This window comes from Neomonachus schauinslandi, chromosome 4 (assembly GCF_002201575.2).
Source record: "Neomonachus schauinslandi chromosome 4, ASM220157v2, whole genome shotgun sequence".
In the NCBI taxonomy this organism is placed as follows: Eukaryota; Metazoa; Chordata; class Mammalia; order Carnivora; family Phocidae; genus Neomonachus; species Neomonachus schauinslandi.
Genome location: NC_058406.1, coordinates 180337068 through 180358194, shown reverse-complemented (window position 1 = coordinate 180358194; position 21127 = coordinate 180337068). Strand labels below are relative to the sequence as shown.

Genomic DNA, 21127 nt, shown 5'->3' with positions numbered 1-21127 from the left:
CATGTATTTCACCCATCCCCCATCCCTCCCTCTGGCAACCACCAGTTTGTCCTTTGTAACAATGAGTCTGTTTCTGTTCTGTTTTGTTTTAGATTCCATATGTATGTGAAATCATATGGTATTTATCTTTCTCTTTCACACTTACTTTACTTAGCGTAATACCCCTAGGTTTATCTGTGCTGTCGCAAATGGCAAGGTTTCATTATTTTTTATGGCTAAGAAATATTCCTGTGTGTGTGTGTGTGTGTGTGTACACATACAAAACACATCTTTTTTTCCCATTCATCTGTCGGTGGATACACAGGCTGCTTCCGTATCTTGGCTATTGTAAATAATGTTGCAGTGAACGAAGATGTGCGTATATCTTTTCAAATTAGTGTTTTTGTTTTCTTCAATACCTAGAAGTAGAATTTCTGGATTGTAGGGTAGTTCTGTTTTTAATTGTTTTAATTGTTTGAGAAGCCTCCATACTGTTCTCCAGAGGGGCTGCACCAACTTGCATTCTTGCCAGCAGTGTAAGAGGGTTCCCCTTTCTCCGCGTCCTCTCCAACACTTGCTATTTCCTATCTTTTCAATAATAGCTATTCTGACAGGTATGAGGTGGTATCTCACTGTAGTTTTGGTTTGCATTTCCCTGATGATGAGTGATGTTGAGCATCTTTTCATGTGTCTGTTGGCCATCTGCATGTCTTCTTTGGAAAAATGTCTGTTCAGGTCCTCTGCCCATTTCTTAATTGGGTTTTTTTTTTTTTTTAAAGAAGTTGTTTATTTCTAATTTCAGCCCACATACTTTGTATGTATGTATTTGAGCCCTTACACGTTTATTGAGACTCGATTTATGGCCTAACATGTGGTTTATTCTTGGAGAATGTTCCACGTGCATTTGAGAAGAACTTATAGTCTGCTGTTGGTCGTGCACATCCTCATAGATAAGTGTTAGATTTTGCTGGTTTCTAGTGCTGTCCGTGTCTTCCGTTTCCTTGGTGGTGCCCAGGTTTTGTGATTGAGGAATATATGGCTCAGAGACTGGAGGCCTTACAGCCACCCGCTCACGGTCGCCTGGTTTAGTAGGTGGGAGAGTGGGGTCTGGGCCCAGCTGCTCCGACAGCATTGCCTGCTCTTGTACTGCTCTGGGTGTAATCAGATTCTTACTGCCAGGCTACTTTAAAAATTATTTTCCTTTATTAACTAATTTACTTTTGACTTAAATTTTTCTTGAACACATTTCCTGTGTGTGTGTGTGTGTGTGTGTGTGTATACTGGAAGATTAGTTGCCTGTACAGTTTAATTTTTAAAAGTATTTAAGACTTTAATTAAACTCAGACTCTTAATATGAGAACATTTCTTCAAAAGTCTTTCATTAAGAACTCCCAAGTCCTCCTTTTTCTCTTTGTGCGAGTCCGTAAAATTTGAGGCTTCCAGAAGCTTAGTTTCTCTCTAATGATTTCTATTCAGGTTTAACCTTCACAATTCATTTTAAGTTGAGAGATACTTGAAATGGTTTAATTAAACCTTTAACTGGGTAGTAATTGATTTATTATTTTGGTCTCCCTTTATAACATGCAGGTTCCCAAATCCTTTGGTTTATTTTATAGCCTTTTAATCTTTTTTGCTCATGTAGGAAGTGGTCTGCCTAAGAACCTTTCATTTTCTCCTCTCCCCCATCAGGTCTCTGGCTGCGGTCCAAGAAAAAATGTGTGTATGTGGTTGTGTCTGAGAATGTGTGTGGGTGTGTGTTTGGGTGTGAGTGGTGTGTAAGGGTGTGTGTGCACATTCGTTCCTCCCGATGGCGGCTGGGACGGGGGCCTGCTGGAGCTGAAACTCACGGGGTCTTCCATCTTCTTTCCCTTTCAGACCTTCCATAGGAACTCTTCTCCTTTTATCTCTGCCTTCCCTCACACCCCCCCCCCCCCTTTATTCAGTCACCATGCACCTGTCAGATGCTTGGAAGCTCTGCCAGGTGCTGCGAGCGCAGGGCGCATGGGGCATTCTTCCTGATGCCTCCGCCTCCTGGCTGCCGGGCGGCTGGTAGGCAGAGGCAGTGATGCAGGGCAGCGGGGAAAGCACTTCTCTGGGGTCAAGGATGGGGTGCTAAAGAGGAGGTCACAGAGTCTAGTCTGAGGGTGGCAATTGGTGTCTAAGTTTAAATCTCTGTGTTGTCTCTCCTGGGCAGCTACCACGACCAGGTCAGTCTGAGTGTACACAGGCATTGCTGTACTCAGTGTTCCAGAAACCACTGAAGCCCGAGTCTCTAATCTGCTCCGGTAGCAGCATAGGGCTAGTTAAAGAGCACCCATCCCGGACTCAGGGAGACTCCTATTCCAGGCCTGGAGCTGTCCTGTGATTGCCACGGCTGGGGCTGGTACACAGGGTGCTTTTGTGCGGGTTACAAAGAGGTGCCCCCATTCTGGGCTGGTGAGTTAGTAACAGGCTTTCTTTCTGGGTGAACGAGCAGAAAACATGGTCAGGGCGGACGCAGCCGGTGCCCAGTGCTCAGCCTGGCTCGTGGAGCGTGGCCCAGGTATCAGCCCCCACCTGCCCTCCGTGGCGCCTCGCGAAGGGCTCCGCCTACACCACACCTGTGGAGGCCCTGCTGGTGGCATCGGCAAATGGCTTTTGTCATCTGCAAAGGGACGTAAGATGCCGGCCTTGTTTTTTGGAAAGGTAATAAGATAAATACATGTTAATACGTGATGCCTTAGTACGTGGTATGCGCAGCATGCACTTCGTAGCCCCCCACTTCTGTTTCATGCATCTGTTGTCTGGTTCAAGAGTCGATCACTGACGCTTGTAGCTCCGTGACACTGTTGTCATTTTCCTGCAGAGTGTAGAGGAGAGGTCAGATTGTATTATTTCTGTGCTCTGAAATTAACTGAACGGACATAAATGTGAAGTTCACCCGCTCTGAGGCAAATGGTGGGTTCAAAGCCTAGCTCTGCCACTTAGTTTTCTGTGTCTTGGGGCCACTTGATTTATCTTCTCCAACCTCAGCGTCTTCTTCCCTACAGTGGGAGTAATACTGATGCTTCCTGCCGAGTTTGGACGGGGAAGTGCCCGTGAAGCTCTTTGCAGGGCGCCTGCATTGTACGTGCTCGCTACTTCCTTGCTGTTGCTTTTGTTTGCGGGACGTTTCCACCTTGTTGCTGGTACCTCCACGGGGAGCAGGCGTGGGTGCCTTCAGCCTCGCTGGTGCCCCGTGTTATGGGGCTAGCTGCCGTCTGTCCCGTGGAGGGGATCCTGCATTCCCCATAAACCTCAAAGGCCCGCTCTCCCTCGTTTCTGATGAATAATTCATTGTCTTCCCTTGGCTTCCTGGGCTCGTTGGAAGTAAATGTCAGGGAGATTGACTGTCAGGCCCAACAGTGTTAGAGTTTTGGGATTTGCCTAAATTCTCGAGTTGGCGTGACTGGATTGAGCTGCAGAGTGAGGATGCTGGCTTTATCCCTGGTCTCCAGCATCATGAAATGTGGATGCCCCTAAATCTGTGTTGGCTTTCTTGGTGTGTGAGAAACTTCAAAGTGAAGAAATCACGGGAGGCGTGCTGTAAGGAAAAGAGCAGGTGTGCAGTCAGGAATCACATGGTGTGGCGGCCGACCGGTTGGGAAGGTAATAGTTGCTTCAGGGAAATCGTCCAAGTCAAGAGTTTTAATGAGGATGGCCATAATAATAAGCAGTTGCCATTTATTGATCACCTTCTAAGTACTATGCTCAGCATTTTAATGGATGGTTTTTAATGATAGGGACTATAAAACAGACAGTTCTGTGTTTCTTTTTCATACGAGAGTCGGCAGCTCACGGGGGGCGGATTTAACTCGGGACGTCTGGTCTCCTGGTCTTGCAGCTGGTGTTCTCTTCAATGCAGTACTGCCTCTTTCCACGTGTCCAGAGCCTACCTGAGGGCCACATGGCCCAGCGGGAAGAGCCGGGCAGGGGAGAGGGAGACCCGGATCCTGGCTCTGTGAGCTCAGCAGTAGCTTCTGGAAAGCATGCCAACCCCTTTGAACCTTCGAGTCCCTTATTTCCTTTCCTGTTGAGGAAATTACATTTGCAGCATCCATCTCTGAAGGTTCTTATGGGGGTAAAATGAGATAAGAACTGGGAAAGGGCCTTGCGCACTTCAGGGATGTACAAATGAAGGGCTTATGTTACTAGATTTTTAGTCACCTGGAGCTATTTTTTTCATGGTGCTCATGTTGTCTTTTGATTGAATTAAAAAACCTTTGGCTGATTCTTCATGTCCCTTGCCAGTTTTGGCCTTGGATCTGCAAGGACGATTCTCTGACTGTGAGGAAGTTGTCCCCAAACTATGGCGTCGGGGCAGGGCTCAACGGTTGCATGGTGGCTCGCCTCTTTCTTCCTTTTGGAAACTGCGGACGCAGGAAATGGCTTCTTTTCCTGCCATCAAACCACGTGTATTTACTTATTAAATGTCTCCTGCATCTCCAGCTCTGTTTGCCATCCTTGGGCTCTGGGAATTCACCCTCAGGGTGTGTAACAGGTGGGGAAAGAGGGCCTCGTGGAGGAGGACCTGAGGGTTTGAAGGGGGGCCTGGGGTCTGACTGGGATGCAGGAGGTGGGCACAGACGGTGGGAAGCAGTACAGGTACATAAAAAGACTGGGATTATCTGTGCGAATTTAGGGAGGTCTGGAACATTGCTGAGCACTTGAGAGCACAGCTGTGCATGCGTGTGCATGTTGAGCCATGTGAGGAAGGACCTAGAAAGCCGGGTCTGAGTGTTGTGAACGATGGAATGTTCTAGAGTGAGGTAGTGAGACACGAGGAGGATCGGGGCAGGAGGCTGTGGTCTGGGGGCCATGTGTAGGGATCTGGGTGGCAAAGAATGGAGAGGGGGTTTAGTGGGCAGATGTCTTTAGGACAAATCAGAGTTCCCGGACAGACGGAACCAGGGAATTCACGGAGGAGGAAGGGGAATGGAAGGCAAGCCCATTCCAGGGTTTTGATTGAGAGGTTACAAGATTTCCCTTGCCCAGTTCCAGAATCCTCAGCAGTTCTGTGAAATGTTTGTGTTTGTAGTTGACGGCAGCAACTCGTTTTCCGCGCTTTAAATTATTCCAAGTTCATTTATGAATATTTCATTTTTCGCTAACTAATTGATCTTGAGCATCTGCATTATGGATGCAGCAAGATGTAAGATTAGTTTTGTCACCGTCGTGTTAGAGAATTTCCAAAGCTTTCAGGGCTGATTTTGTGTTTCTTCCTTGACAGCCAGATTGCAGACGGCTCGCCAGTTTAACGTACCTGCCCGCTGTGCAGGATACCAGGTTAGGTGCTGGGCGTAACAGTCGGGACTAGGGCTCTGCCTGCAGGGTGTCTCCCGTCTGCGGGGAGAGAGACTCACTGCGGCAGAGTCGCGCACCCTCTGGCACATCTCCGAGGAGAGAACACTGGGTGTCCTGCTGTGTGTGCTGAACCCCAGGTTCGGGGCACAGTTGTCCGCAAGACTGCTGACCCCAGCCACAAACTTGGGAGTCCCCGGGGCCACCCTTACTCGAACCAGCTAGCTGCAAATTTGGGGGACCCCAACGACTCCCTCCAGTTCTGTAATTTGCTAGAATGATTCACAGAACTCAGAAAAGCACTATACTTACGATTACCATTTTATACAAAAAGTGGAGAGGTCAGAACCGGCCAGAGGGAGAGATGCATGGGTCAAGTCTGGGATTGGGAGGGTTCTAGATGTGGGGCTTTTGGTCTTTTTCTCCCTCCGTGGAGTCCTGGATGCTCTTGCCTTCTTCCTGCTATATTATATGACAGGACTCGAGTATTCCCAATCAGGGATGCTCACCCCAGCCTTCAGTGTCCAGCTCGATGACACACTGCCCATGGGGCTGGCCTTTAGTCCCTCGATCCTCCCGTGGGTTCAGATGAATACCTCTGTTCTCTGGTTCCTCCAGAGGTCAGAACTGCTCTGACTTGTCGAAGAGCCCCGTCATAAATCACGTTGTTCGACTGCCGGTGGCCCCAGCCCCCACGCAAACAGGCATTCCTATCAGGCAGGACCTTCTGGGGCCCTAGAGGTCACCCCCGATAGCTGAGGGCAGAGGCCAGACCACTCTGGGTAAGGTTCCTCCTTCACCACACCTGCATCCTTGGAGCCTTTCAGAGGAGGAAGGCTGATCTGCCCAGTAGGATGCAGAGGCCTTCTCGGAAGTTGGGCCCGGGCCACGGACTTCATAACCTGTTTCTGCAGCTCAGCCGACGTGACGTGCGGCAGGTGTCTGAGGGCCTCACCACTGATTCTGCTCCTCCGCTCCTCATTGCTGCTTCAGTAATTTGCGCAAGTACATGCCGTTGTGCAGAGTAACAGGAGAGAAGTCTCAATGACTGTGAGGTCAGCCGTTTGTCCTTACTCTGTACATTCCTCTCCTTGCTATCCGCCCCAGCCTCCCATAGCTGTCGGCTGGGCCTTGGGTCTACACAGTTGTTGTTTTCTCCTGTAAAATCTGGTGCAGGCAGTGGGATCCAAGAGTCTCGTGCCCTTGTTCGTCTCATCTGGTCTCTTCTGCCTTCCTGTTGTTAAGTACCTTTCCCTCCCCTGTTCCCACACCCCATCTCCAGCACGCCCCTCGACAGAGCGGGGAACCAGTCACTGCACTGTGCTGGCTGCCCTGGCACAGGAGGGCTCTGGTTTGGCTCTCTCGGTCATTGTTGACCACCCCCCCTTGGCCCTGCACCTCTGCAGGGGCTCTGCCCCTGCAAGCCCCCCACCTCTTCCCCCATTCTGGTGCATGATCTCTCTGAGTTCTTGGGAACCCCGCGTCAAACAGGCTCCTTTGTCCAGACCCCACATTGTCACGCCACTCTTTCCCTTCAGACTCTGCTCCAGAACCTTCCTGCCTTCCTCTCTCCTCTGGTCTCCCTGTCTGATTTGGGAGCACAACGATCTACTGAAAGGGTCCTCATGGGAGTAGCAGTGGGCAGCGTGCATGATGCTTTCCTGTGTGGACCGGTAGCCTTAGAGAGAGCAGGGAGGAGCCCTGAAGACATCATCATTCTGTACGTGACCATTTTCCCAGGATGGTGCTGGAACCCAAGACCCCTTCTTCTCCTCTGCTGCTCAGATTTGGAAGACTGCTGAAATGCGGTACCTCAGCAGACAGGCCGCTAACACGGGGTATCAGCCAGACGGTGCTGGCTTCCTGCTTGCAGTGTGTTGGGGTACCTGTCAGGTCACGTCATCTGAGACCACGCCACTCCACCTTCGCACACACAACAGCACGATGCTCCCCGACCCTGCTCACCCATCTTAATTCCCACCTTCATTCTGGAGATGAATGCTTTAAAAATGAGTGCTAATTAAGAAGAAATACAAGTAGAAAAATGATTTGAAACTTGCTTTAGAGCAGCTCTGAGCACGCCGTTGAACTCACTAGGCCACTAGGAAACTCGAAAAATACTGCTACTGTCTTTAGTCCTGTAATTGGTAGACTTAGATTGTAATTATTTTTTCTCTGTTTTATCAGAACAATTTGGCTCTAATAATTATGATGCCTTGAAAAAATCTGAATAGTTGTGTAGCTCATTAAGAGCATGAAAAGCGAAGCAGCCCTTTGCGAATCCTTTGTGAAGAAGTCCTTAAGCACTTTCTGAGAACGGGGTGTAAGTGGAGTCAGTGGTTCACTAGGGGTCTGATTTGTGAACCTGGGGGCTGCCGGTCACAGTTTAGAATCATCCCCACTTTATGAGAGAAGATGTGCAAGGGTTCTTATCAAACGGGTATTTTTAAATCAGCATATTAGGAAATCGGTAACATGATAGCATGTAGATGCAGCAACACGAGCACTAAAGATACTGCTTGTAGCTGTTAATTTCCGCAACTGCTTCAGACTTTCCGTTTTTCATAAAACGTGAAACTGAACACATTCGCACATTTGGAAGTTGGGCACGTGCCCGGCACTGTCATCGCGTGTAACTACCTTGTGCCCTCTTGTTTCCTTGGTAGAGTTTTTGGTCATGAAGAGGAAGAGAGGCAGGCCCAAGGGCTCCACGAAGAAGCCCAGCCCCGAGGAGGAGCTGCTGGTAGAAAGTGCCATGGGTCCGAGCGAGGACAGCCCGCTGGCCCCCGAGGAGGGCAGCGGCCTGGCTCCCAGCAGCTTGGAATGCAGCAAGTGCTGTCGAAAGTTCTCCAACCCGCGCCAGCTGAGGAAGCACATCTGCATCATCGTGCTGAATTTGGACGAGGAGGAGGGAGAAGCAGGTATGATGCCTGAGGGCCGAGTGCGTCCATTTCCTAGGAAGACACGTAAGTACCGACGGCAGGCTTTGCTGGGTCAGTTACTGCGGGGAAAGAGAGCATTGTTACACAAGTCTCACCTCTCTGGAAAAGTTCCTCATTTTGACCGTAAGTCATCTCTGAATTGAGGGTGTCGTGTGATAGGTGGTGCCCACAGAGCGTGAGTCACGGGGGTGCCGCTGTGGGCCTCTGGGGTTTGCAGAGAGGGTGAGACGTGAGCTTACGTTCTGGGGGGGACAGGAGGGTTGGACAGCACAGAATGTGAGCAGGGAATAAGCCCTCGGCAATGGGGAGTCAGGAGGGAACCTGGTGTCGCGGTTTGGGTGGCCCTGGGATTAGCAGAGGGAGGACGTCTCCGTGGGCAGAAGGGGCTGTGTGAGCACAAGTGCGGACGTTAGGATGCTCAGCGCCCCCATGAGGGACCTTGATGAGCCAGCGGAGGCCGAGGGCTAGGTTGTGGCGGGCATTCTGGAAGCAAATGGAATATTGGTGCTTCTTCCACATATGATCCTGGCTAGGTTTCAGCTCTGCAGCCGCTTCTAAAAGAGGCTGAAGGGGGTGCACAGGTGAGCGGGGAGTGATGTCACCGTGGCAGAGCGCGTCTCCTGGGCGACCTTCTTGGGGGAATAAAGTAGCACCACTGTCCTGGAGAGGGGAGGGCCTCTGCTGTGGGCTCTGCTGTCGTCTGGTTCTCGTGCCACTGGTGAAGTGCTCAGACGGCCCGACAGTTGAAGTTCTTACTGTGCTTTGTGCTGGGCTCAGGACGTCACGTGGGAGACCGTTCTGGTTAAAACACAGGCTTTGGGATATGGCTTCCTGGGTTTGAATTGCAGCTGCTCCAGCCGTTACCAGCTTCCTTCTGCCTCCGTTTCCTCATCTGTAAAATGGGAATAAAACCCAGCACTATCTCATCTGGTTGCTTTGAGGATTAAATAAGGCAGGACTTATAAAGTGCTCAGAAGGGCACCTGCGTATGAAAAGCACTCAACAAATCAGTGTTAGCTGTCACTTTCCTCGCAGCGGTATGGAAACAGTACTGTTGTCCTCCTTCCGGTTTTATAGAGAAGGATAGTTAGACCCTGGGAAGTCAGGTCATTAGTCCAGGGTCCTTCAGTTAGCAAGGGGACCTAGCCTTTGAACCTCCATTCTCAAGTTCTTTACGATAAATACCTCCCAGCGGTGAAGCAAGACCATTGGTGTGCAAAATCCTCGCACAGATTGGGGGGATAATTGAGCAACTCATCACCTGATACTTACCAGACATCTAGGTTGGTGGCCAAGGCTCATTGCCAACATCTGTGCAAACTGTAGAAAATATGAAATGTTGTTCTTTCCTTTGAAGAACTGCTCTCAAGGTGACTACGTGAACCCTTTCTAGGCTGCATGGGCGAATGCGCATCGTGGACGAGCATTCAGACGAGAGAAGTCAGCGAGAAGGCAGCTGTCCCATGGCAGAGCGTGAGTCATTGCTGTGTGAGACACGTAGGTAGGGAGTGCTGTGGCCTCAGAGCCCGATGCCCTTTTGGCAAATTAAGATACTTTTAAAAGTGAGATGGTTGAGGGAAGAAGGACTAGGACATACCTCCCTGCCCCTAAAGTGCTAATTTCTGGTGGATGTGTCAACCACTGGCTCTGGATTATGGAGTTGCCCCCCACGCCAGGCACACCCCCTACTCTCTTCTTCTCACGCAGATAGTTAATGGTGGTTGCATTTTGTTTGTTTATTAAATTTTTTACTTTAATCCCAGTATAGTTAACAGTGTGATATTAGTTTCAGATGTGCAATACAGTGATTCAGCAAATCCATACCTCACCCGGTGCTCATCACAAGTGCCTTCCTTCATCCCCATCACCTGGTTCCCCTATCCCCCATCCACCTCCCCTCTGGTCACCATCACTGTGTTCTCTAGAGTTAAGGGTCTGCTTCTGTTTGTTTTTTCTCTTTTTTCCCCTTTGTTTTGTGTCTTAACTTCCACATACGAGTGAGATCATATGGTGTTTGTCTTTCTTAGACTTAACTTCACTTAGCATAATACTCTCTAGCTCCATCCATGTCATTGCAAATGGCAAGAGTTTGTTCTTTTTGATGGCTGAGTAATATTCCATTGTATACATAGACCACCCCTTCTTTATCCGGTCATCTGTCCATGGACGATTGGGTTGATTCCGTAGTTTGGCTATTGTAAATAATGCTGCTGTAAACATAGGGCTGCATGTATCCCTTTGAATTAGTGTTTTTGTATTTTTTGAGTAAATACCCAGCAGTGTGATTACCGGATCATAGGGTAGTTCTATTTTTTAACTTTTTGAGGAACCTCCGTGCTGTTTACCAGAGCGGCTGCACCAGCTGCATTCCCCATGGTGGTTGCATTTTAATCAGAGGCGCCAGCTGTAGCCTTCAGAGCTGCTCCGTGTGTACCTGCCTGAGTCCCGAGAATCCGAATCTCCCTGCTCATTCAGTGCTGTCTTCTTGCGGATCTGTTTTGTTTTTGTGCCTGCACATGATTTATCCCATCAGACTCCCTGTGGGAGACTCCTGGGCTTTTTTACAGTTACGGTTGGAAATCAGGGATCTCTTTTGCAAAACATTCCCACTGCTTCTTCCTCCAGAGGTCAGACCTGGATCTAACTTGGATGCAGCCTGAGACGTTCACTCAGATCTATGGATGTTCTACGCTGCCCTCAGGGTTTTCTTCCTGAAACAAAGTTTTTCAGTGTCTCCCCTTCAGAGTGAAGTACAAAGTCTGCTCCTGGGCATTCAAGACCCTCAACAAAAGGATCTTTCCATTTAGCTCTATGGCATTATTTTTCTGTCTTACTGTTTGCAGTTGATGAAATTTAAGTTATTTCCAGTCTTTTGCTGTTGTATTGCTTTAATAAATGCTTCTGTATGCATATATGTGTGTATGTGTGCGTGTGTGTGTGGGTGTGTATACATACCCACGTACATGTGTATTTGTAGACTTCCACTGTTATTTTTGTAGAAGTAACTTCCAGAAGTATAACCCCTGGGTTAGAAAGTATATTACATAATGTCAAGTTTCCCCCACCCCAAAAGCTCAAGCCAATTCAGATTCCAAAAGTGTCTGAGAGTGCCTATTGGATATTGACATTTTTTTTCTTTTTAATACCTGAGATGATACAGAAAATACTAAGAAGAAAGTAACAATAATCCAGAATCTCACTGCCTAGGTGTATCGACTCACTATATAAGAAAGAAGAAAGATCCTGCTCAGTTCTATGTACATGTATGCTTTTTAGAAATGGGGTCATGCATCATGTTCTGTGATCTTGTTTCACTCACTAATGTGGCCGATAAAGTTTTCATGTCAGTATTTTTTATTTAACAAGCTGTTCCATCGTACTTTCTGGATATCACCATCTTACGGCTGTTAGCTCATTTAAGTCACAGCAATAGTGACTGAGTGCTGTATGTAGCTATGCAGCTCTAAGAAGTAGGCACTGGTGTTTTCCCACTTTACAGAAGAGGAAACTGAGGCACAGAGAGGTTCAGGAGCTTGCTGAGATCACACAGCCTGTAAGCAGTGGGGCTGGGTTCTGAACCTGCTGCAGTTCAGCAGCTGTGCTCTGCTTCCTGACCCCAAACAATCAGTAAATGTAGATTATTGTCATTTTTAAAGGGCACCCTGCATTTCACCATATGCACAGGCCGTGCATTTTCCTTCATCAGTTTCCGGTCGATTGACATTCACGATTGCTTTTAATTTTTCTCCCTGATACAAAAAAAACCCCAAAAAAACACAAATCACCTCTCAGGTGACTGGTCTTAAGCCTGCATTTTAATTTTATTATTATATTTACCCTCATGCTATTATTATCTTAGGTAAATACCTAGTCATGTAATTGCTGGGCTGATAAGAGCATATATTATATTTTGACACGCCCGCACGTTTCCAGGCTGCCCTGCAGACAGCATCTGTCGGTTACTTCCCCGACACCGGCTCCTACCTGCCCTGGTCCTCCTCATCCTGCGCTCTGTCAGTCCTCAGCCCTGCCAGGCCCTTCTGGCAGCGATTTCTTTTCATTACTTGAATTGGCGTCTGTGTGGTCATGAGCAGACCCTCTGGTTACGGAGTTACCGGGGATCTGTGTTCTGTGTGTAATTCGGGGTGTCCGCCTGTGCCCTTTGCTGCACCTTTGGGTCACTGTACAGAAAGTATTTTCCAGTTTATCATTTGTCTTTTCATTTCATCTGTAGCCTTACTTTGTTTCCTTTTGCACTTCACTGAGTCTTAAGTATCTGTCTTGTCACTCCCGTCGAATGTTCCTTTTAGATTTCTTGCCCTTTTCGTTGTAGCTGAGAACACTTAGCTTTGCCCCCAAATAATAAAATACATGCTTCCATCTATTCCTCTGTGATTTGTATGGTTCCGTTTACTACCCGTGTCTTTGATGCATCTGGAAATCATGGTTTTGTGAGACTCATAAAGTAAGATAGTTCTGTCGGTAAACACGGGCAAAGGAGTTACCTTAATAAATGCAATTTGGGAGATAAACTATTTCAAGTCCTAGGGTCCGCAGAGAAAATAATAAGGGTCTGGCCCAAAGTCTAAGGAAAACCCTTTAAAAAGTAAAACTTCGTATTTTGAAAATAATTACAGATTCACAGGAAGTCGCGAGGATTGTGTAGAGGAGTCTGGGGCCCTTATCCCTGTTTCCCCCAAGGGGTGCATCGTTCGTAGCTGTGCAGCACGACATCAGAACCCGGCACGGATGGTGACATGCGTGTGTGCAGCTCCGTGTCACATCACACGGGGGACACGTGCTCCTGCTGCAGAATCGCCCCACCCCCACCCTCGGCAACCAGAGGTCTGTTCTCCAACTCTGTAACTGGGTCATTTCAAAAATCTTGTATCCATTGAATCGCATGGTATGTGACCTTTTAAGATTGGCTGAGAAAACCCCCTTTTCAGACTCACTTTCATAGTTTTACAGTCAAGGAAGTTGAAGTCCAGAGGTGGTGATTATACTTGAATTGGCTAATATGGATAATCCAGAGTCTCACCCGAGGTAGGGTTGGGGTGCGTGCAGCCCCACACCTGCCTCCCGCCCCATGGCCAGCCCTGCTTTGCCTTCAGACCAGTCTCATTTCCGCCTCATGGATGTAGATTTTATTCATTCCTGTGTACTTCTGTCAGCTTTTTTGCTAAACTTACAAGAAACGAAGGTCCCGCCCTGCGTGGCTCCGATGTTTATTTTCTACTCTGTAGCTCATGAGGCGGTGTCTCCCAAAAGGGCAGACGGGAGCAGCTCTTTCTAATCAGATTATCAGCTGCCTCCAGTAATAAGCTGTAGAGAAAATGGCCGTGTATCCCACTGATTTGAATGACTTTAAAAGGACTTTAACAGATAGCAAATGGAAAGGTAGAAACTCTGGGCGTTTTTCCCTTTCTGGGCCCTGTGGAAGCCTCTAAAATATGCAGAAATGACCTTGTGCCCAATTGCCTTGTGGCCGCCGTCTCTGCAGTCGCTCCACACTTCCCAGTTTGCCAAGCACAACATTACAATTTGGAAAATTCTTGCATAATTGTTTTAATACATGGGCGGTAAAGAGCGGTTTTGTGACATTTCAAACAATTGACCTTGACTCTCTAGCTTGTTAAAACAATTAAAAGGAAACAACATAAGCCTTTCCCAACGCTGAACCCTGGCAAGTTAAAATAATACTTTTGATATGTGTTCAACATTTATTTATTTTATTCTGCATTTGAATAGTAAAAGAAACCAGGAAAAGATTTTTTTGTGCCATTATGTGGAACAGCTGGTGTTTCTGAAAAAACCGTTTGCAGCCTATAGAAATCAATATGTCAACTTTATAAAAGTGACTTCTGAACCTTCCCAAGCTTGTTATTTCTGGGGTCAGTTTTGGCAAGGAGAGTTGCAAAAATTGGCTCTTATTCTTGTTGAATCTGTCCTAAAGAAGACAAGGCATTCTAAGATCTACCTAAGATGCACCTATAATGTTCATGGAGATTTTTTTTACAACAATATTTCAAGTGCCTTCTGTATTTGTGTTAGCAAAACAGCTGATTTGGTAAGAGCTACTATGATTGAAAACGGTTTGGGGTGAGCTGTGTTTGGAAATTTGCAGGTGTGAAGGAAAGGCAGTTATCAGTCTCTGAATAGACCACCTTTCTCCGTGGAGAGCTGTGTCATGAGGGAAGACTGCTTTTGCTGTCTGTAAACCTCAGTTTCACTGTTTACCAGACCAGTCAAGTGCACGGAAGCCTGGAGGTCAGGCAGCGCAGTGGTCCCCATGCATACTCGGCCTCCAGCCTGCCGGGGAGTGTAGGCACGTGTCTTGGCACGTTCATGTCCCCTCCCTGAGACACCTCGTGCTCCTAACTCCCTCCTCTCTCTCCAGCTGCCCCTCCCCGCTTTGTGAGCTCATCACGTCACTGTCCCTGAGTCTGTCAGTCAGTGTAGGCCAGGGCACGTCCTTAGAGCAAGCCTCTCCCACGTGGCGGTGGCCCTGACACAACCAGGCTCGCGTTCTCCCTTGGACTGCACACCCACTGCAGGTCCCCGGGGGCTGTGCTCACTCGGGGTCCCAGACAGAGCAGCCACCACCCTGACTGTGGCTGGTCAGTGTGCAAGAAGGGGGGACAGCCCTGGATGGTTTCCCATCAGCCTCGAAGTGACCCCGTCATTTCCGACCATGTATTTCACTGGCCAGAGCTGATGTCACGGCCCCACTGACTTCAGGGGGCTAGAAGGTGCAACCCTGCTGTGCGCCAGGGAGGGGGAGAACTGGAGATGTCTGCTGATGGCCACTAGTGACTGCTGCCTGGCTCTTGTCCACTTCCTTGGAGCCACCCCCAGCTGTGCTCTGTGGCCTGCAGACGTCCTCCTTGGCCATACCCTCTCCTGAGCTCGCGATCAGTTCGGGTGCTGCGTACCCATAGGCAGCGTAAGCTATGCGGCATGTTCGGTGCTGTGCTTAGTGTCTAGCTCCTTGTAAATGCCCCCTCCCCCCATTCCAACTTGGTGACTGGCCCCACCATCCATATGTCCTATCCCTCACCTGTCATATTGGTCACTTACCATGGCCATTTGACTTTCTCCACGCCAGCTCCCTTTCGTATGGGTCAGACCCCGTCATCTCTTCTTGTGACAGCTCTGGTCTGCCCTTCTGCTCCGACCCATGCTCTCTCTATACCAGTGATTTGCAAACACGTCCCTGATACATACTCATTTAGTTACTAATAAGTTGCATTTTTAAAATTTAAAAACCATCTTAGAGTCCTTACTGTAGGCCTACCACTATTCTGTATATCTTACAAATACTAATTTATTTCTTCTTCATAAAAAGCCCATGAGGTAGTTATTGGTTTTGTCCCCATTTTGCAGATTAGGAAACTGAGACAAGCATCCTGTCCACTGTTACACCATAGTAAGTGGTGGGCCTGCGATGGGAGCTCAGGCATTTTGGCTCAAATACACATTTGCTGTAAGAATATGTTATTATAGACATTGTAAAACATACGTAAAATATAAAATTCACAAGGCTGCTGTCAGAAAGGCAAAGAGGAATTCTGTTTCCTTCCCAGATAGCGGTGGGGTGTTTCAGGCCCTGGGTGCGTGAGCTCTGGCTGTCTCTGCCATTGGAACCATCTCTCCAGGGTGCGGCTCGTCCCACCCCTCCCCCCGGGAACAGGCCGGCATGCCTGCCCCTGTTCACAGTCGGAGCCCCTCCCGAACCTGCTAGGTCGTTTATGTATAAACCTGACAGCTGCCCCCCCTGCCCTGCACCCCGCCCCTGTTGCCCACTTGCATCTCCGTGACAAACTTCCGCAGGCCCCAGGACTCTGTGCTCTTTCTCTCTTGTACGTTGTTCCCTTTGCCTGGGAAGACCTGCTTCCTTCGGTCCTCTGAATAGCCACACTCATCCACAGCCCCTGAGCCCTGGGGCCCTCTCGTGTGCCAGCAGATTCCCACTCACCTGCAGCTCCTGGCCTCATTCCCTTTGGAGGCTGGCTTGGTGTGTGCGTCCTTGTTCTTGGCCTCTGCCTCCCAGCAGCCCAGGCTGCTCACCCCATACCATGCGTGTCTCCCCGTTAAGAGTGTCGGTCTATGTGTCTGTCTCCCCATACGCTGATAGCTCAGCAGGCAGGATCCCCAGGGCCTGGTGCCCTGCATATGGCATAGAATCACTTGTATCTCTCCTTTCTTTGCCAAAATCTAGAGCCAGACTCTGCTCCTTTATGGATTTGGCACAGAGTGTGTAAGGCACTTTGTGTGGGTATCTCATTTCTCTTCTCTGTTTCCAGTGTTTAGAACAGTGCCTGGTGGCACACAAAGTGCAGTAAATGCACGAGTCCTCTAGAGCAGAAACCAGGGCTACGCAGAGTCTAACGGGCAGCAAACTCAAGGTTAGTTTTTCTAACTTCCCCGTGCATTTCTCTGTGGTATGGGGCAGATGACATGGCTGAGGTCCGTGTACATGTTGCTATCTGGCCATCCACAGCTGCTCATGGTCATTTCCGGACTCTGTGTTCTTTACATTTTGGATTTCGTCCCCTTTTTCCCACCTGTATTAGATGGTTGATTATGAAAGTTACTTCTCACTTGCTGGTGCTTCTCAGTCATCGGAGATAGAAACCTGAGTCACCCTTAATTCCAACTTTGATCTCACCCCAGACTAAGCGAACGGTCACCAAGCCCTGCTGGCTTTTGCCCCCTGAGCCCTTCTGGGGCGCCCGGTCTCCTCACTGACCTTCCTCCCTGCCCCAGGTCTAGCTTTCTCATCACTCCCAGGCATTTTTAGCCACAGCCCTGGGAGTGGTCACTCCGCTTCTCAACTGGCCCCCTAGGCCCCCTCTTCACAGAGTGGTGTTGAATGCAAAGGTGACCTGTCGCTTTCCTGTTGAGCATCCTCCTGTGGCCTGCCTGCCCCTGCCCTGAGACTGGACTGCTATCTGGGCCACTGCTCTGCATGCTTGTGCCCACTTGTCTCCTGACTCCTTTGAGGCACGCAGCTTTCTCTTAGAGAGCCCCCTGCACTCCCTGAGCCAGCCAGCCAGCCCGCTCTCTCCAGGGCCAGCCCCTACCCATGGAGGCAGCAGGTAAACGTCTGCCCAGTGAAAATACCTGTGCGCGACCTTCATTACTCCACTGGCTTCTGATACTTGAAGTTCAGATGGATGATAACAGGATATGTGATCAGAGTTCCTTAGGGAGGGAAGAAAGTGTGGGGCCTATAGCCGGGAGCCCATGGGGAGCTCTAGGGGGCCCCAGAGATGGGTATGAATCAGGCCGCTAAGTTTTACAGATGTCTGTTTATGTGCTCGCAGAATTTCCAGAGGCAAGCTCGTCCAGAATATCCATGGGTCTGAGGAATCCTAGACCCAGGTCAGCAGGACCGTGGTGCTCACCGGCCCCGGCTGGATGCCACGGTGAGGCTGATGCGTCCTCTTAGTGCGCGCCCAGCTGTGGGAGCTGCTGCCAGGGTGCGGAGTGTCTCTTCTGATCCTCCTGCTGGATGCCAGGCTGGGGCTGCCATCTCACTACAGATGAAGTGAAAGAGGCTCTGCCATGGGAAGGAAGTTTTCCCAGGCCAGCTGGCCATTACCCGAATCCCTTAGACTTCTGAGCTCAAGCCCTGGCTGTCTTCTGGGATGCTGGGCCTCCTACTCGCCCCCCTGCCCAGAGTCCCCTGAATTAAAACCTCCAGTCCTGTTGGGGACGAAGTGTCCTGGTGTGAGACACAGAAGTCAGAAGTAGAGCTGGCCCTGTGCATCCCGATCTCTTGCTCCTGACTTGCTGTGTCTCTCGGGTAACCAGGGGTACTCAGAGCCTTTCTCTGTAGCAGCGGTGGGGTGGGGGGTGGTTTGGGGACTGACAAGATCCCACCTCAGCAGGACTGTATGGCAGGACTTCTGAATGAGGACTTCCTTGTTCAGCATCTTGGAGGGCAGCGAGGGCCATGCAGGCTGTCCAGGACTGCGTTGGGGAAGTCTGTTCTTCCAGTGCATCGTGCTGTGTGTAGTGCACTGGGCTGCCTGCTGAGTCCTGGCGTGGAGGACCTTGATAGGGTGTGATGGAGGCCGTGGCACCGTGGGCTTTCACTCTAATGAATGCTTTTTCCCAAGACAGGGAGCTGCCATGCCTTGTGGCCCGCATTTGAAAAGGAGTACTCTCTCTCCCGTGAAAACTCCTGATTGCTAAGAAGTAATGGGATGGGTGGCCATGGCCCATGGCCCAAAGCTTTTATGCCTGGTGTTTGTGAGCTGCCAAGGAGGCCGGCTGAAGCCGAGGGCTGAGATCCCCACAGCAGGCGGATTCTCTTCTCTTTTTTCCTCCTGATTCCTGGGCTTGTGCTGTTGTTGGGCGCCAAGCCAGACTTTGGGGATCAGAGTTGAGTACGATGAGTCTCTTCCCTTGAGCAGCTGAGTGTCTGAAAAGGGGAACAGGGAGGTGAATAGATAATGGACGATGGCAGAAGGGCCAAACCCGTGCAGAGGGGCAGGAGAGGACCACATTACATCCTGGAGGGCTTCCTGAGGAGGGAGCCTGAGCTCCATGTGTAAGGATGACAGCATTTGTGTGTGTGGACAGGAGGTGAGAGAGGCATTTCCTTTCCGACGGTTGGGGCACAAGCCTGCAGGCGCGATCCTGTGGCGAGAACAGGGGTCACGTGGAAGACAAGGGCCTTGTGCCTGTCCTGTGTGTCTTTTCATGGCTGTCTCTCCGTGGGGGCACTGCTGGAAGCAGGTGCTTGCCTGGCTTTCCTTCAGAGCAAGACAGCCGGGAGTCTGTGGGAAAGCCTCAGGGGATGAGCAAAAGCAGGAGTGATGTGTATTCAGCAGGTCCGATGGAGTGATCGTGGGCTAATAAGTTCCAGAAACTGCTGTCTTAGCAGTGTGGAGTGAATTGGTGCCGGAGTCTCAGAATATAACCCCTTATCAGTCTTCTGTTCTGACAACTGTTCTGAGCTTTTTATTAATGTGGCTGATAACACTTTACTCTCTGGGGTGTTGTGAGATTTAATTAGTTCTTGGGCAATTTAGAATAGGTACTTGAGAATATTAGTGCAGTGTTAATTATAAATGAGTGCATATGAGCTAATTTCTTCAAATGTATGATTGCATGTACACTGAACTCTTCACCTGCCCTTTGCCAAGTCAATCTGCCTGGTTTGAGTGTTACTATCTGTAGGGGACTCTGTGAAGTCCTGTGGGGAACTCAAGGATACGAACGCAGACACGGATCCCACTGCTAAGCGTGTGGAGTTGGAAAATGGAACAGTGTCCCTCCCAAAGGAACCCCTCTGGGGCAGGGGGGGATGGTGAGCAAGGAACAAGGAGATCTTGTATCAGAGGGGCTTAGTTTTTCTTTGTAAGGTCAGAGAAGCTCAGCAGAGTTAAGGGGGGGTGTGTGTGGTGTGTGGTTAGGGGCTGAGAAAAATGGGTATCTTTCTGAACCTCTGCTGTGGGTCACTCATGATTCATGAGAAGCGCTGAGTGAGTAGGCGCTGTCTGTGTACCGGGCGTGTGGTTGTTGTTGGCGATGTGACGGCAGGTAAACCAGTTCGTATAGCAGAGTTGCTCCGAGCTTCGTGGTCTGGGCAGAACATGATACTAGCGCTTTGAGGTAAGCGCGAGGAGCACCTGTTTAGGTCCCAACAGGGTCTGAAGGGAGCTCAGGGAAGTTGCTGTGGAAGCAGCCTGGGAGGGCAGGGTGGTGGTCAGGGAGGGCCCGGGCTGAGCTCGGAAGGCCACGTGGGCCTCGTCTTCCGAGGAGTAGGGGTGGAGGTGGAGGTAAGGTAGGGGAAGAGGGGATGGGGAGGGGAGTGCCAGCCCTGGCAGAGGCATCAGCATTCCTCAAGGCTCAGAGGAGCCCCCCAGCCGCATGTGGTCAGTGGGACATGGTGCAGGGGGGCTGGGGCAGTGGTCCTTTTGAGGGTCTACAGTATCTGAATTCAGCAGTAGCCTTGGGAGTGGAAAGAAGTGGACGTATTCCAGAGCTGTGGTGGAGGTGTGATTGCCAGGGCCTGGGCAGAGGTTGGAGTGGGTGGGAAGCCAGAGGGAGCCGGTGGGAGGTGGTCTTGGTTTTGGCTTGGGTGCTAGGGTGGAGGGTGGGCCCTGTCAATCTGGAGAACCCAAGGGAGAAGCAGATTTGGGGAAGAGAGGACTTGTTACTTCTGGTCGTGTGTGGAGTTTGGTGGACTCCGGGTGTGCAAAGGGATATTATCTATCAGGCTGTGGAGCCGGCAAGAGGGCTGGACCAGAGCCCTAGCCTTGGGGCCATCTGCAGATGAGGGCACAAGTGGATGGGGCATCCACTGGGTGGAGGTTCTTGAGGACCCTGCTGCTGAGCATCCGGAGGGATGGGGAGAGCAGGAGGCTGCCTGTAAGGGAGAGGAGAACAGGCAGCGATGGTAAGTCAGGCAGCGATGGTAAGTCAGGCAGGGAGGTGACAGGAGAGGAAGCTGGGATAGAGGCCCCTGGTCTTGGGGCTTGGGAGTGTGGCTCGTGCTACCTGCCGGTGAGATGGAGGTTGGAAAGAGGAGCCATCTAGGGGGATCGAAAGGATCGTGGATGTGGGCAGGAAGCAGATGGCATGCTTGAATTGGCAACTTGAGGGCGTAGTAAAGGGATCCTTTATTAAAGGTTTAGGTCCTGTGGGACATTGTGGACAGCGGGGTCATGAGGTGGTGTTAACACCCTGGGTATAAGGGCAGTGGGGAGAGTGGTCTCCAGAGCTCCATGGACCAGCTTGTGGCAGGGGATGAAGCAACCTCAGATGAGTCAGCAGGGAGGGAGCCTGGGGCTGGAGCGCCCCTGCCCCATCTCCTGCTGCTGCCTCCAGTGGCCAAACCCGGGGGGGGGGGGGGGGGGGGGGGGGGGGGG

The 21127-nt window shown here is 50.2% G+C and overlaps 1 protein-coding gene across 1 annotated transcript in view; it reads left to right on the top strand.

Annotated features, from left to right (window-relative positions):
• The window catches only part of ZFAT (zinc finger and AT-hook domain containing), a 197194-nt gene that overhangs the window by 32941 nt on the left and 143126 nt on the right, over positions 1–21127 (top strand). Inside the window, exon 3 of the mRNA XM_021688474.1 lies at positions 7965–8219. Within this exon, the coding sequence (XP_021544149.1) occupies positions 7965–8219 (255 nt within the window). The remainder of the gene's footprint in view (positions 1–7964; positions 8220–21127) is intronic.